General features: G+C 34.0%; 1 protein-coding gene across 1 annotated transcript in view; it reads right to left on the reverse strand.

Moving 5' to 3' along the window:
* The window catches only part of LOC136033663 (ABC-type organic anion transporter ABCA8-like), a 110,181-nt gene that overhangs the window by 9,691 nt on the left and 83,867 nt on the right, over nt 1-16,623 (reverse strand). The window contains exons 16-20 of the mRNA XM_065714496.1: nt 10,901-11,049; nt 8,507-8,693; nt 5,497-6,135; nt 3,208-3,357; nt 1,080-1,280 (exon numbers count right to left, since the gene is read on the reverse strand). Coding sequence (XP_065570568.1) covers nt 1,080-1,280; nt 3,208-3,357; nt 5,497-6,135; nt 8,507-8,693; nt 10,901-11,049 — 1,326 coding nt within the window. The remainder of the gene's footprint in view (nt 1-1,079; nt 1,281-3,207; nt 3,358-5,496; nt 6,136-8,506; nt 8,694-10,900; nt 11,050-16,623) is intronic.

The following is a 16,623-nucleotide window of genomic DNA, read 5'->3' on the forward strand; positions in this document are numbered from 1 at the left end:
AAGATAAGTGACGTTTGTAATAAAGAATCTTTGAATTTATTATTCTTAACGAAATTTTTCTCATCATGCTCAGGCGTTAAACTTCCCAAAATAAATACTCCATTTGCCCACCTAAATCTATGTTGACCTCGCCTTTTGTCTAAAGTCAAAACACCTGCTTTGAGTCTCGGGTAAGAAAAAGATAATCTACTAATCTGGCAAGTCAACTTTATTGATTACTTAGGACTAAACATTTAATTATTTTGCAGTAATGATGTGTAAATAAAAAACAAACCGTGCTAACAGTTACCAAAACTAAAATTAGAAATTCTGATAACAATAAATACATCTATAGCTTTTGCTTTTTAGAGTAACTCCAAATATATATAAATTCGTTACACATTAAGAATCGGTTACAAGCGTAAGAAAATTGCATTATTCTAGAAAAACAGGAAGGCTCTCTGCAAAAAGAAGGGTGATGTTACCGAAAACAATACTGTCTGTTCAGCGTATTTGAAAACCCTGGATCAAGCTTATCTTCAAAAATGATTTTTCTTTCCTAAAACAAACAATGACAGATGCTTGTTTATTATTTTTTTTTTTGTTCCTCGAGCAGTAATCGAATTGAGTCTTCAACTGTGGGATACCAGAAGAGGTTTCATTTGAACTACAGGTTCAATTTTTTGTGAGTAAAATAGAAGGGCACGGTGGGGGGAGGCATCCACGTATGTGGCAGGTCTCATTATATTAGGACTACGTTCTGTTCGTTCTAATTTTCAAAACCACTTTTTAATTTTTTAATGAAAACCTTGTATTTTATTATTTTAATTCAATGCTGAACAGGATTCATTTTATTTCCTTGTCTTCTTCAAATAGTAAAATGCATAGTAAAGATATCTACAAATAGTAAATTGTATTGTGAGGGATGGTAAGAAGGATTGTTTATTGAGAAAATACTTGAAGTATTTCAAGTATTAACAACAAAATCCAAATTTTAGGGCAGGCATGGCCCTAGTGACTCTCAGCCCGTGCGGGTGTCTTATCCAATAGGTTCCGTGGGATGAACAAAGACTCAACTAAAAGCATAAACATCAACTTACTTTGCCCTTTGTCGGAGCTTCTTCTGCAATTATTACTCTCATTGTTGTTGTCTTTCCAGCCCCGTTGTGACCAAGGAGTCCAAAGACTTCACCTTTTTCAACAGCCAAAGTTATATCACGAACAGCAACAAATTTCTTACCCCTTTTGCCTTTCTTCTTCTTTGCATTCTCTTCTGGCTTTGAATATTCCTTTCGAAGTCCCTGAAATAACGAATCTTGGTTAAAATATATTTTTCGCTCTTAAATTACACCAATAAGGATCTTTTTTAAACTTATTTAAGTCTTATAAATATGTTTTTTGTTATTAAATTTCTTGGTTGGGCAAGCAAACAGGTTGCTGTGCCTACTGTTGTCTACTTAACCAAAGATCCTAGTCAGTTCTTCGTCAAGTCCTTTCAAATCCAGAATCTTGAGTTATTGAGACATAATTAGCCTTATACAACCCGGCTAGATAAATCTACTTTTGACTCCAAATTACTACTCGACATTGTGTTTTATTGATTTATCCCATATGATTTTCAGTTTAATACCAGCAAACCCTCATACTGGAAGGGGTTTGAACAAGAGTTGAATACAAGATGAACAGTAATTCAAAAAGTTAAAATAAATTTTAAAAAATAAATTGGTATTAACTAATTTACTGAAGGCAGTAGTTACATAGTCTATTCTGAGAAGTAAACAGTCGAAGTGCAGTATTTAACCTCTCCCCCCCTGTTCATCCATAAGAAATATTCATGAAGACAATATGTATTACCCCCAATGAAAGGTTCTGTCTATGCTGTCAAACAGCAACTGGGCACAACAGTAATTGAAATTCTAAAAACTAGATTTTTATAATAATACATGCATGAAAAGAATTGGCTTTTCTTACTGATTCAAAAACATAAAATTCATTAAGTTCAATGTTAATAATAAAAAGCTAAGAGCATAAGAAAATTTGCCTGATAACAAAAAGTGGGTGCCCCAAAAATTCAAGTAGCCTTAGTGAAAATCGCTCCATCATATTCAGGATATAGGAGAACCCTGATGTAGAGGTTTCAAGCTCCTATGTACAAAAATATGGAGTTTTTTTCCCCAAAGATTCCAAAGAATTCAAAAGACTCAAAAGAATCCGTCGTGTAGAGAAGAGTTGCCACTAGATTTTAGTGATTGTTTGGTTGATTTAGTGATTTTCTTCAATAATCTAGTGATTAGTGTGCTGATTGAGTGATTTTTCTTTTTAAGCAGTACAGAAAATCATGATAAATCGCTAGGGGGTGGCAACACTGCTCTAGAGGTCTTACCTAAATGTCTTAAGGCCAATAATACTTTATGTTAAATGCTAGCATGTAGGCCAATGATACTTTATGTTAAATACTCGTACGTATGATTTTGTATGAGACTTGCCACGAGAACACGAGATTCTGTGAAGAGTATGATCTAGAGCGTGGAATCATTCGTTTTATCTCGAACTCAATAATATCCAGATGGGGTTATTAGGTTTAAAGTAAAACCGACCTTCAATTTCTTTAAATTCCAAATTTACAGCTGATGACGCTCTAGGAGTTACACCGGTAAGCTTATCAAGAGCGCAAGAAATTTAACCCAGCAGTATCAAACATTTTCTAAGGGCAAGCATCGTCAATCCTTTGGTAAAATCCTTCAATATTTATAGGAGTGTATTAGTATACGTTGCTTATAACAAAGCTCATATGCCAGAAAGATAAAACAAACTCTTGGTGTTACGGGCGGGGGGAGGGGGGGTGCAAACTGAGGTCTGAAAGGGGAAATCCCCCCCCCCCCCGTTGGTGACAAAAATCTGTCATCTGTTTTTTTATTCAAACTGCACAGCACCTCATCAGAACGTTTGGCTGAAATCCATTTAATTCCAGGTCATATTCCAGACGTAAGATGAAGCCCAGAAAAGAAAATTTTCAATCTTTTATTTTTCACTCAAGATGACCGAAACAAATATTCAATTTACATAAAACAAGTTCAGTATAGTTATAAAAGAATGATTCGAATGTATTTATGAAGCTATCAGTAAGCTATAGTTATAAAAAACATCATTATTGTATGGTAGCCTACCATCAATAGAGTACTTATGCGCCTACCATCAATAGAGTACCTATGATGAGAATTTACTCACCTGTATTAAAATTACAGCATCAGAGTCATCATCTTCAAGTTTGCGGTCGACACGCTGTCTTTCAATTTTTACATCACTATCCTCATTATTAGTATCTACTTCTTCACAGTCACTTACTGATTTGCCATTTTCTTTTCCAGGAAAGAATACCTACAAAAACGAAGAGAGAAAGTAAAGAGAGAGAGAGAGAGAGAGAGAGAGAGAGAGAGAGAGAGAGAGAGAGAGAGAGAGAGAAGAGAGAGAGAGAGAGAGAGGATCCAAATAATTGTGTTAAAATTTTACAGTTTTAACTTAGAGGCATTATCTTATCTATATACATTATCTATTGGATACATTATCTTTTGTATTGATCAATGTAGGCCAGATTTCAGGGAAAATCAGATTGGTAATTTAGGATTATTTTGTTTTTAACTTCAGAAGCAGACTAATTGCTGAACAGCTCCCTCCCTCAAATGAAATAATCTTGGGGTACGAAATTGACAGTTATGGTTTGAACCCCCCCACCCCAAGGAAAATCCCCCCCCCCCCCATGTAAAATTGAGCAGCCAAAGGGAAAGTAAGATAAATAGAAAGAATGGAAAAAGAAGAGACTTTGGAACATTCTACCAATATTCCAAAATTCAGGTAGAATATATGGTGTGGAACATCTTATATATCTGTTATAATATTAACACAAATATATTATATTTAATTCTTATATGTTTAGTTCAATGTTTTTTTTCTAGTTTTTTTGGGAGGGGGCTGGGTTTGAGCTATCATAGCAGGGTAAGATAAAGGTTAAAGAAAATTGGGAATATGAAAGTTGTTCCAAATGCGGAAACGGTGCCCCATGACGGAAGTGTACAGAGTTGCGGATTAGGACTAAGAAGTAAGAATAATTACTTGGTCTGGGAGAAAAATATATTGTACATGATGCAAATTCACCCCTTGCAATTGAAAACGCATCCAAAAGGTGTGTACTACAAGGTTTACCGTCTGAATTACCTTTATGTTTGTTTTTTTTTTTTTTTTTGTAATTTAAACAGCATGGAATCAAACTCCTGGTCAGAACCAAGCAAATTCAAAATCCAAAGAACTCCTTATCTTAAATAAGCGAGCAAAATTATCTTCTTTAACCTTTATCTTACACCGCTATGATAGCTCAACTCCAAAAACATGGAGAAACATTAGAAGAAAAAACAAATATAAAAATGTATACTATAGCAACCGTATATTCAACAGCATTGTATGTTCTTAGAACATACAAAGAATATTCCAAAATTCCTTCTTTTCATCATTCTTTTTCTTTGCTTTTGTTTTCCTTTCGCTGCTCAGTTTTACATGCGGGATAATTTCCCGAAGGATAATAGTCCGCGGGAGAAATTTCCGCTGTGGAAATATCCCGAGCAGAAATTAACAGGAGATTTTTTACGGGGGAGAATCAGCTGGACACTAAAATTTACAATATGTGGTACTCATGCTTCGATTACCATTCTAATTGACGTTCTAGTTTGGTATTAAACAAGGCTGCTGGAAGCATACATACATTCAATAGTTCCCTGTGAGTATCAGCGGATGTCTGCATGATTTTAAGTATTCACTGTCTCATTGTCGGAACTGTAGACATGCATGTTTTTGAATTACGTGAACACTAAATTTTTTGGAGGTAACAATTGTTTATCCCTCACTAGAAATTTTAACACATATGCTTTTTGATATGTATAAAATATCACAAATTTACTGGAGCCAACAACATGTGCGCCCATAAAGGGGGGGCAGGAGTAGGACGCGAGCCTACGCTGGCTGAATGGCACTGTCTTATATTTTTAAGCTTTTGTTGTGAGGCTTCGATTATACAACTAGACCCCGGCAACGGACCGATAAGAGAACGGTGGTGGCGGGGGAAAATGGCAGCAACGGCGTGCCACTGGCGCGGGCACTGTTGACCGCTAACATTTATGTTTTGATCAGTATTTATCAATCAAACACCAGATCACCAGAAACACCAGAACACCAGATTTATCCTACAAACACCAGAAATATCAGAATAATAGCATTGCCATATGTGATAAATTTATCAAAACTTAATAGTAGAATATTAAATAAACAGATATGTATAACAATGAAGATATACTTTATCTAACTCGTCAATAAAAAACTTGTGACATACGGAGAAAAAAGAGAGTGAGACAGAGAAAAAGATCAGGCAAAACATCAGAAATATCATAATAATAGTATTGCCTAATGTGATAAATTTGTCAAAACTTAATAGTAGATTTTGAAACGGTAAAGATACAAGCTAATTTTTACCTTGAGCCATAAAAATGCGTCTCCAGCAAGGCCACCTGATTTCTTCACATCAAGAATCATTAGCACCACAATGAGTACAGGAATCATTATCAGACAAGCCAAAATACATACATATATCTCTGGTTTCGAAATGTAGTCTGTGAAAGACAAGTTATTACAATCAACTCCACTACCGTATAATGTTCCAACGGTACAACCGATGTAAACTTTTTGCACAAAATAGATGGAACCAAACGGTATGTAAAGCGTATCAATAAAAGTGAAGACATAGTGCAGTATTAATGCTATGCTATTATCACCACCCACTTGAAGCATGTCTAAAAGACTTATCACTATGTAAGGTATAAATCCAAGGAATATACCAACGTTTGGAAATACCGCCTGAGCTGTTTCAACTTTGTCGAAAAAGTAGGAAGCACATGCACCAAAGAGGAGAGTAGTTGGACAGTAGAGGAGGTAAATTAAGGCAGTTGTGGCAAATGCTGCCGGGCTCGTTAAGGATACAATATTGAAAATTTGTATTAAACCAAGCAGGCATCCGTAGGTGAAAAGTATCATTACCCCCAAAACAATGAAGTAGGATCCAAAATATATCCCAAACGAAAGGCCATTTACTCGAAGTTGGTTCTTCGCACGAGTCTGTAAAAGATAAAAAAAAATACTAAAGTTTAAGCAGCTCAAATAGAGCCATAAGGGCATCATAGTGTTGAGTAAGATCAAAAAGAAAACTTCGAATACTGATTCAGACTTGAAAAAACATCTAGACTCATAAGTTTAATACAAATAACACTACACGACATTAATTGCAGATGGCTGCTCTGAGAACAACTTTTTACAAGGAATTATTCTCTTTTCACCTTTGCTTAAAGTCAATATTTTCCAAGAGAGCTCTAATCCATATGGATGCCCGAAAATAGTTTTTTTAAGTAAAAATTTTGGGAACTCACAATTATATTCTCCTCGTGAATTACAACTAAATAACGAACTCACAGATTATCTAGATTCTGCTCTGAATTATCCGGTTTTTGGTGGGCTACACAATGTAGATGTTCATATTCTTTGCAAGGTTATCGAAAAGAGATTTAGATGGTTTATTACCTGATGGTTTATTTAGTTGATCTTTTCAATATTTCATGTTATTGGGCGGGAACATTACACTTCCGTTTTCCGTGGATAACAAGGGGCTAACCCGGAGCTAAGCGCTATTAATGAGTGTGTTCATAATATTGTATGAATATTTGTCTGAATGCACACATGCGTATTTATGTGTTTTTGTGAGCGTCTGTGTGTAAGCTAGGGGCTCATTTAAAAATATTCATTGAGATGGAATCAATTTAACAAAAAATAATGAGTTACTTCAATCACTGGATCAAACACCACCACCAAAAGGCTTTTTTTTTTTAGCTTGACATACATTTACCTCCCTGATTCTGTCCCCGTCCTACTCTGGTCGTAATTTATTGATGTCTATTTTCTAATGCTCTTCAAAATTTGTTTGTTTCTTAGTGTGGGTGTGAAGATGCTGCGCGCTAAATTAAACTTTTCAGTCCCATTTTTCGTTGTGTATTTGATTAAAAATGTTAAATTCAAGCTACCGTTTTAAATTTTTTTTGGAGGGCAGCGGTTTTTTTCGGGTAGGAGGTTTACAAAACAAAGAAAAAACATCAAAAATCTGTTTATATGCATTTTTATTTCCCTTTTACTAGTCAGAAAAAAATTAAGGGGGGAGGGGGTCAAACTTCCTAGCTCTCCCTGGATACGGCCTTTCTTAAACTATTTATGCAAGTAGTATCCTACTATGACGGCAACAAATAGTTAGGAAGAGGTATAAACTGACTATAACTCTCTTAAGTTGGGCAAAACAGAAAGTTCAAATGCTTAAAATGTTTTTTTATTGCTTGTAAAAAATTATCACTGTCGTATCCTAGATAAAATTGTCATTTATAATAACTTAAAAGCGAAATAATGGTGACCAGCAGCTTTAAAATTTTATCATTTCTTTCAAGACAGTTCTTTTACGGTGAATAATTTAAGATCAAATATTTTAAGTCAGGCTAATAAAAAACTTCCAAGAAATTGCCTGATTATCCTTTTTGAGTTTCGAGGGAAAACACAAAACAAACTACATTAAGGTAATTGTCCAAAACCTATGAATTTGTCCAAGTTCAAGATTCTAGTCATCTCAGAGTAAAATTATAAAACATAAATAAATGTTTGATTTCTTAAATATTAGACCTCTATTGAATTTTCCAAACATGAAAGTTGAAAGTTTAAAAGAATTGCCACTTAAGTCTGGTATCTTGTAACCGGGCTGGCGCTACTTAAGATCTAAAATTGGCTTAGCAGCTTGCTAATCTCAGATCCCAAAAGCGTATAAAGCGGGAATAATAACTTGAAAACCCACGTACCTTAAAAAATTCAGTAAATTTAATGTAATAGCATAATCAAATATCCTAATTCGTTTCGTGGATTCTTTGGGAATTGTATCAAAATTCATGATTTTTCAGTTCTAAGATGTTTTTTTTTCTGAAGGGCAACGTGTCCCCCGAATGCTATTGGTAATTCTCTAGGCCGCTTTTTTCTCGGCTGTTCTTTTACGGTACCTCAAATTGAAAATATCTAATGCATTTGGAAATTTATTCCTCAAAAGCACTAATTTGTTATAAACAAAAGGCTTTTACCTGCTATTTCAATTAATTTGAACATGCGTAAAGGAACGTGGTCTAAAAATACGACCATTTCTAGTATCTTTTACAAATGTTCCCAAATAAAGGTGTTTCGGTCTCAAAGGGGCATTTCAAACTCTCCTGGAGCAGATATAGATTCTGAATTACTCTCAATAGCATATATAGAAAAATACAATAAATTAGAACTTATAAATTTCCTGATTTTTTTACTGCTGACTAAAAAGGCATTAATTTATTTAGATAAATCTGGGCTATAAGAGTAGGTGGTAAGATGATTTTCCTGGTTCGGTTCTGACATAGGAAAACTTAAATAGGAAGCCTACCTCTCGATCCTGTACAAGGTCAATATTAAGTGATGTGGGAGTTAATATAAACACCATCCCAATGAAAATAGCTGAAGAGAATTGACCCGGATTAAACTGGACTGGAAGGACTTTGTAAGGCATCGGATTTAAAATCTCCTGAATTTCATCTGGTGGATACTCTCCAGTTGCATTTTTCCAGGATATCCTAAAAAGATTTAGAGTTCAAAATTAGAATAAGTTAATGCCAAAGCAAAGCTGATATTTAAAATAAATTTGCCTTGCATTAACAATTTAAGTTTTGTTTTCAGAGCCAACACAGTAGCGTCGACTACAAAGAATAAGAGCTGTGTCTCCCATTTATTTTAGCTATTTTTTGTCACTCCAAATAGAGTTGATGGTCAAACATGCTTTGGGAGGGGGCCCATGCAATGGGAAATGGGCAGCTCTAGAGTCGTGAAGTAAACCTAATATTTATAAAAAATTTCCCTTGCAATCAAACTTTTTGTTTGTGTTATAAAATGGCGGGATATAACTCGGGAAGCAAGTTCGCAATATTACCGTGAGGGCTGGGGCGTTTTAAATGAATTATATTTTCATTTATTTTCTTCTTTTAGACCCTATAAAATCTTCTACGTTATTTTTTATGGGCTCAGCCAAAACTTTGTAAAAGGCGTATTTATCCACCCCCTAAATTGTCACATACCAACCATGTGTGTGCAATAGATCAATAATCAATATCACTTGTTCGTTGCTAGGGCACTCTGGCTGGAAGAAGGCCTTGAGGGAAAAACATCCTGAAAAAAGAAATATCTAAGAAAATATATCCCCTAAAGTATTACGTAACAACCAGGTGGGCGTAATAGATCAATAATCAATAACACCTGCGAATTGAAAAAACTCTGCTAAATATCCTGTAGCTTGAAAAAGTAAAGGCACCGGGATTCGAAGGGATACGTGCGTTGTGGAAGGCATTATGCCTCCACTACTGTGATAAACTAGGCATATTACATAGGTTACAGCCCCAGGGGCTGTGAAGGGTCGTGCCATCCCAAGAGACATAGTTATTAAGCCTATCAACTATGCTGAAGCAAATGCCTACCTCAAAATTTTGATCAGTTGTCTTTGGGGGAAAAGGGAAGGGGGTTCTAGTTGTTCTCCAATCTTTTTTTTAATTAAAAAAGGGCACTAGAACTTTTGATTTTCATTTGAATGAGCCCTCTCTTGATCTTCTAGGATCATGGTTAGACACGATTACTTCTGGGAAAAGCGAAACAGACAAGAACAACGAAAACGAAAAAACATACAAACAAATAAACACGCAAAAAATACAAATACCACTTTTTGTAGATAGGAGCTTGAAACATTTAAAGTAGGATTATCTGATATGCTAAATCAGATTTTCGTTAAGATTGCTTCATTTTTTGGAGGTGTTTTTACACCTTTTTAAAAAATCAAGCAATTTTCCCCGGCTCGTAGCTACTGATGAATCAAAATTAAACTTAATGAATGTTATATATTTGGAATCAGAATAAAACTTTTTCTCTGAGTGCCAGTTACTATTGGGCTGAGTCACTCCATACTTACTAGTTCGTCACAATGACACGAACCGTTTGACTATGTTCACCTTACAATATATTTGACTCAGAACATACAGTAGATACTAATCGCAAAGAACGAAAATGAAAGAAAACCTATCTCAATGAGACGGAAGGAGCCATTCTAAACGTAAAAGTTAAATGGACAAAAAAAAAAAAATGTCAATACTGAACTATGGAAAAAGAAACTACAAAAGATAAATAAAGCAATAAAATTACGACTTCAAGCAATATAAATGTTAATTATAAGGTTTAAAAAAAAAAAAGGATACGGCATTAGACTTTACAGTCCCTACCGGCGGTGCTGATCTCCGTTTCTTGGCCCTTCAGCCAGGAAGTGCAATGGGGGGTTGGGGGCCAACCATCCTGTGCTTTCGCACACCCTTCCTGTTTACCTTCCCCAGATTTCTCCAGGTACCCATTTAAAGCTGGGTCGACTCTGGCTAAGCTTACAGAGTCCCGCCACTGACTCCCGTCCCCAAACCCGTTTTAGGACTAATAAAATTCTTGTAGAAGCACACTACACTAACCAAGATCAATAAAAGATGATAGAATGCTATCGTTAGTTCATGTTAGTGTAACGTGGAAGTGTGCTGGATTTTTTTAAGCTCTACAGTTTCTATAGTACATTATATTGCCTTTATACCCCCTTGTTTTGAACTGTAGACACATTATCTGTTGAACTGTGTACACTGAACTGCCTTTGGCGTTTTGCACCTTTGAACATATTTAATTCAAAACTCTCAGTTACTATCAATTAATATTACAAATACTCATTTTAAATAAATCAATTTTCAGTAAAGGGGTTAATAAATACCTTCGCGCCACATTGTTGAAGACATTTGTCATAGCGCCAGGCAAGTGTGAATAAACTGGATTTACATTCATCATTATTCCATAAGTCAGGTCCGTTAAAGTAGCAAACTCAAAACTTGAAAAATTCACAAATGCCATTGCTGGTAGCTCCTATATATATAAAAAAAAATAGAATTATAGGCAACATAATACACATACATATACGCCGGTTTTTCATATTTTGAATAAAAATCGTCGAGAAAAGCTACAAAATTTAGAACTTCACTTGTACATCCCTGATACCATATGCCATGATACCACAATACGCTTTAGTTGGAGTATTTTTTTCTTTAGTTGAATGCATTTAAAATCACTCTCTGAATTATATTCAAGGCGTGTTATTTCGAAAGCTGTTTCTCTAATTTTGAAATAATGGAATCCATGAACAGAACGTGAGGATATTTCTTAGGGATTTAAAGCCTAGGCTAGAAAAGCAAGATATCCACTTTTTAGCTGTGGACACAAGTACTTCCTATTTTTTTTTAGTATTTCTGACAAAACATACATTATAAAATAGCTAGTGATTTAACAAAATTGGTATTTGGCTAATATGAAATCTTACCAAAAAAAGCTTATTTTCCCATAGTAGAATTAAAGAAAGTAATGGTGAAGATTATTATATTACGTCAAAATATCAGTATAGTACATTAGAATTTGGGTTCAGGTGTGTGCCAACTGTCTACCTGGAGAGTATAAAAACTGGAGGAATTTTAAACTTACAAACAGATTATGAACTTGCCCACTATATGTTATTTTGGGAATCTAAGAGGAGATTCTATTAATAGTGGTAATCATGGGTCACTAATAGTCATCCTTAAATCAACCTTTCTTAGATAAATTCTGTTTTAAAAGGTTTGGAGGCCCGTGAATAGGAACTTTCCCCTTTATATATCTATTGATAAACGTATATTATATATTGATAAGCAGACATACCCTTATACGTATACTGATACATACATATATATATATATATATATATATATATATATATATATATATATATATATATATATATATATATATATATATATATATATATATATATATATATATATATATATATATATATATATATATATATATTTGTAATTTTGCAAATTCAAAACTGTGCCAACTGTGCTTTTTTAAAGATAGAAACTGTATATTTTCAAAAGTCATTGACGTATGAACCAGATTTATACGACAAATACGCCTTAAAGAGTTCTTTCCTAACGTAAAAACGTGCGAAATAGACTTTTTTTAGATGTCAGAAGCACTTGGGCGGGAGTTTTCAAAAGTGTGAGACTGGTGAACGGGATTTCTCCAAATTCAGAAGCGTGCTATCAGGATTTTCTTCAAGAAATTACAAACATACAAGCATATTTTTTTTTCGAAATTCAGAGATACGTGAATAGGATTTTAAAAAGTCAGAGACGCATGAGCGGGATTCTTGGAAAGTCAGAGACTGGTGAACGGAATTTTTCTAAAGTCAGACACTTTCAAACTGGGTTTTTAAACGGTTGGAAAGATGCAAAATGAATTATTAAAAAGTCAGAGACGCTAAGCTAGGTTAGATTTCCTACTTTCAAACTAGGTTATTTTTACCACTTTTAAGTTCAGTTAGTTCAGGTTAAGCAACTTTTACTGCTTTTAAGTTTGCTTAGGTTTATCGCTTTTAAGCAAGGTAAAGTTGACCACTTTTAACTGAGGTTTGGTTAAGTTAAGATGTTTTGACTTGCTTTTAGTTACGTTGGCTTTGATTTACCACTTTTATACTGGGTTACTTAAGATTAAGTTGGTATGCCAACTTATCCTACTTAACTTAAACCACCAACTTGCTTAGCCTAACTGAGCTTAAAAGCGGTATAACTAAGCCAACTGAAAGAGGTAATAGTTTCTATACCTGCACTAATGTAACTTAAAAGTAGCAGAGTTAGCCTAGTTTAAAAGTGGAAAAATCTAACCTGACTTAACATCTCTGATTTTAGAAGAAAAACCGTTCATGTGTCTGTAAGTTTTGATAAATCGTGCTCACCTGTGTGTGAGTTCTTAAGAAATTCTCTTTGTATATGTCCGACTTTTTGGAAAAAACAGTTAACACCTTTCTCACTTTAGGAAAACTCCCTTCACCTGTCTCTGAATTTTTAAGATTCCGTATATGTGTTTCTGACTTTTGAAGTCAGAAACCTGTTTGCACTTTTCTAACTAGAAAAAAACATTCCACATATTTTTGACTTTGGAAAATACAACCTGGTCCTAAGATTTGAAAATCCACTTCAACTGTCTTTGAGTTTTGGTAATCCCACTCACTTGACTGACTTTTGAAAAAAATGGTTTGCATGTTTCGAACTTTTCGAATAAAAACTTCAGATTATTGGCTTTGGACGTGGAAAAACTCCCTTCACCTGTCTCAGAATTTTTAATATTCCGTATATGTGTTTCTGACTTTTGAAATTTATTCTGTTATATGTTCTTAGCTTTTTAAATAAAAGAAATGCAAACCGCACGTTTCTGACTTAAGGTGATCCCATTCACCTGTCTCGGACTATTGAAAAATTCCAATTCATACGTCTTCCACAAGTGTCACATGGAAAAATCTAACCTAAGTTAACGCCTCAGACTTTCGAAAAAAACCGTTCATATGTCTTTGAGTTTTCAAAAATCCCATTCACCTGGCTCTGCGTTTTTACGAAATTCTGTTTGCATATTTCTGACTTTTTGAAAAAAATGTTTGCAAGTTTCTGACTTTAAGAAAATTCCGTTAACCAGTCTCCAAATTTTAAAAAATCTCGCTCACATTTTTCTTACTTTTTACACTTAATCTGTTTGTACGTTTTTAACTTTTTGAATAAGAAATTCAAACCACACGTTTCTGACTTTAGGAAAACCCCCTTCGTCTGTCTCAGCCTATTGAAAAAAATCCATTCATGTGTCTCTGACTTTTGAAAAAGTCCTGTTTGCACCTTTCTAACTAGAAAAAAAACATTCCACATATTTTTGACTTTGGAAAATACAACCTGGTCCTAAGATTTGAAATTCAACTTCAACCGTATTTGAGTTTTGGTAATCCCATTCATTTGACTGACTTTTGAAAAAAATGGTTTGCATGTTTCCAACTTTTCGAATAAAAACTTCAGCTTATTGGCTTTGGACTTTGGAAAAATCCCCTTCACCCGTCTCACCCTTTTGAATTATCCCGTTCACGCGTCTCTGAATTTAAGAAAATTTTGTTTGCATATTTCCAATTTGAAAAAACCTGTTTCCATGTTTCGAACTTCAGAAATCCCCTTTGTCTAGTGTTAGTGGTTTACCAATAGATATAGTTATTAAATCTACGCATCTCCAAGGAACAAGTAGGTGATGGCCTTAAACGAGTACCCGAAATTAAATGGATGTAATTTTTTCGTTGAGTGTGAGCAAGTTTGTAAATAGCAGTGTGATAGTGAACAGAAAAGTGAAGCTGGATCGCTTCAACAAAGTGTGTGTAAATGATAAAGCTATCGTAGCATTGAATGCTCCCAAAGATGGATATCTGAACTACAAAATAAGTGCTAATGGAGACTTTATTGAAAATTTATGTGTGCGTTGTCATGAAAGCGAGAGATTAATTTCTTTCAAGTGCCGAAACAACTCGACTACGGTAATGGTGGATATGCAAATGTAATATATCCAGAGAAGCTAGTGCTCGAAGACAATGGAAGTTTAAAACTAATATTTAGGGTAAGCTTCTTGCTAGTGCCATTGGTAACACACTACTGATTGATAAATCGTATCATCATCTTTTTGGTACTAACACTAAAAAAGACAGGAAGGAGACATGCATACTGCTGTAACAATGTCATAAGTCATGTTTTATCTACATATCGAACTGTAGCGTCTCCAAAAACAATGTAGTAATAGACCATGAAATATCTAGTAGAATAGAAAGAGCACTGGTTGATAATATCTCTAGGCTTATATAAAGACGAATTGGCGAAAAGCAAAGCACGTGCGAACATTAATAGTGGTATTGATGGTGTAGCAACAAATGCACTAATTTGATTCAATAATAGCAATGACAAAATAATTAATGGGTTGTAGATGAAACTGCAATAAAAATTGGGTATGACCCAAAATTGAATAATTAATATTGTACTGGTTACAAAGTAAGAGAAGAGAATTAGTGTCCTTTCAAGAGAGAACATGGTGAATACCCTTATGTGGATTCTAAACATCCAGCGTTGTTATTTGATATTAATAATATTGAAAACGTTCCTTTGCATTATTTTGTGACGTTTCTTTTATTTTTAAGATTATGACTATTTAAGGAATGTGCGAAAATTTAAAAAGTAAGGTTCAAACTTGTTCGAAGCTAATAAAATAAATTCTATTGACTAATATAGCTTGCTGTAGGACTGTTAGCAAAGCTTAAAAAACAATGTTCGGAATGTGAAATGTGTACGGAAACGAAAGAAATAAGATTTAAACTTTTTTGAAGCTAATAAAATAAAGTCTTTTGAGTAATATAGCTTGTCGTACAAGTGCTGGAAAGCTGAAAAATTAGAGTTACGAGTGTTAAAGGAGTCTACAAATGTATAAGAAATTTGATTTAAACTTGTTTGAAGTTTATAAAATAAAGTCTTTCAGCCAATATAGCTTGTGTAGGAGTGTTGGCAAAGCTAAAAACCTATTGTTAGGAATCTTAAATGAGTACGAAAATGTAATAAATAAGGTTTAAGCTTGTTTGAAGCTAATAAAATAAGGTCTTTCGAGCAATATGACAGATTGGTGTAGAAGTAATGGCAAAGTTGAAAAGCTAGAGTTAAGAGTGTTAGAGGAGTTTACGATAATGAAAGAAATAAGACTTAAACTTGTTTGAAGCTATTAAAATAAAGTCTTTTGAGTAATATAGCTTGTTGTACAAGTGCTGGAAAGCTAAAAAAATGAGAGTTATGAGTGTTAAAGGAGTCTACAAATGTATAAGAAATTTGGTTATAACTTGTTTGAAGTTAATAAAACAAAGTCTTTTGGGCAATATAGCTTGTGTAGGAGTGTTGGCAAAGCTAAAAAGCTAATGCTAGGAATCTTAAATGAGTACGAAAATGTAAGAAATAAGGTTTAAACTTGTTTGAAGCTAATAAAATAAGGTCTTTCGAGCAATATAGTTTGGTGTAGAAGTAATAGCAAAGTTGAAAAGCTAGAGGTGAGAGTGTTAAAGGAGTTTACGAAAATGAAAGAAATAAGATCTTAACTTGATTGAAGCCAATAAAATAAAGTCTTTTGAGTAATATAGCTTGTTGTACAAGTACTGGAAAACTGAAAAATGAGAGTTATGAGTGTTAAAGGAGTCTACAAGTGTATAAGAAATTTGGTTTAAACTTGTTTGAAGTTAAGAAAATAAACTCATTTGGCCAATATAGCTTGTGTAGGAGTGTCGGCAAAGTTAAAAAGCTAATGTTAGGAATCTCAAATGAGTACGAAAATGTAAGAAATAAGGTTTAAACTTGTTTGAAGCTAATAAAATAAAGTCTTTTGAGTAATATAGCTTGTTGTAAAAGTGCTGGAAAACTGAAAAATGAGAGCTATGAGTGTTAAAGGAGTCTACAAGTGTATAAGAAATTTGGTTTAAACTTGTTTGAAGTTAATAAAATAAATTCATTTGGCCAATATAGCTTGTGTAGGAGTGTTGGCAAAGCTAAAAAGCTAATGTTAGGAATCTTAAATGAG

This window comes from Artemia franciscana, chromosome 12 (genome assembly GCF_032884065.1).
Source record: "Artemia franciscana chromosome 12, ASM3288406v1, whole genome shotgun sequence".
NCBI lineage: Eukaryota > Metazoa > Arthropoda > Branchiopoda > Anostraca > Artemiidae > Artemia > Artemia franciscana.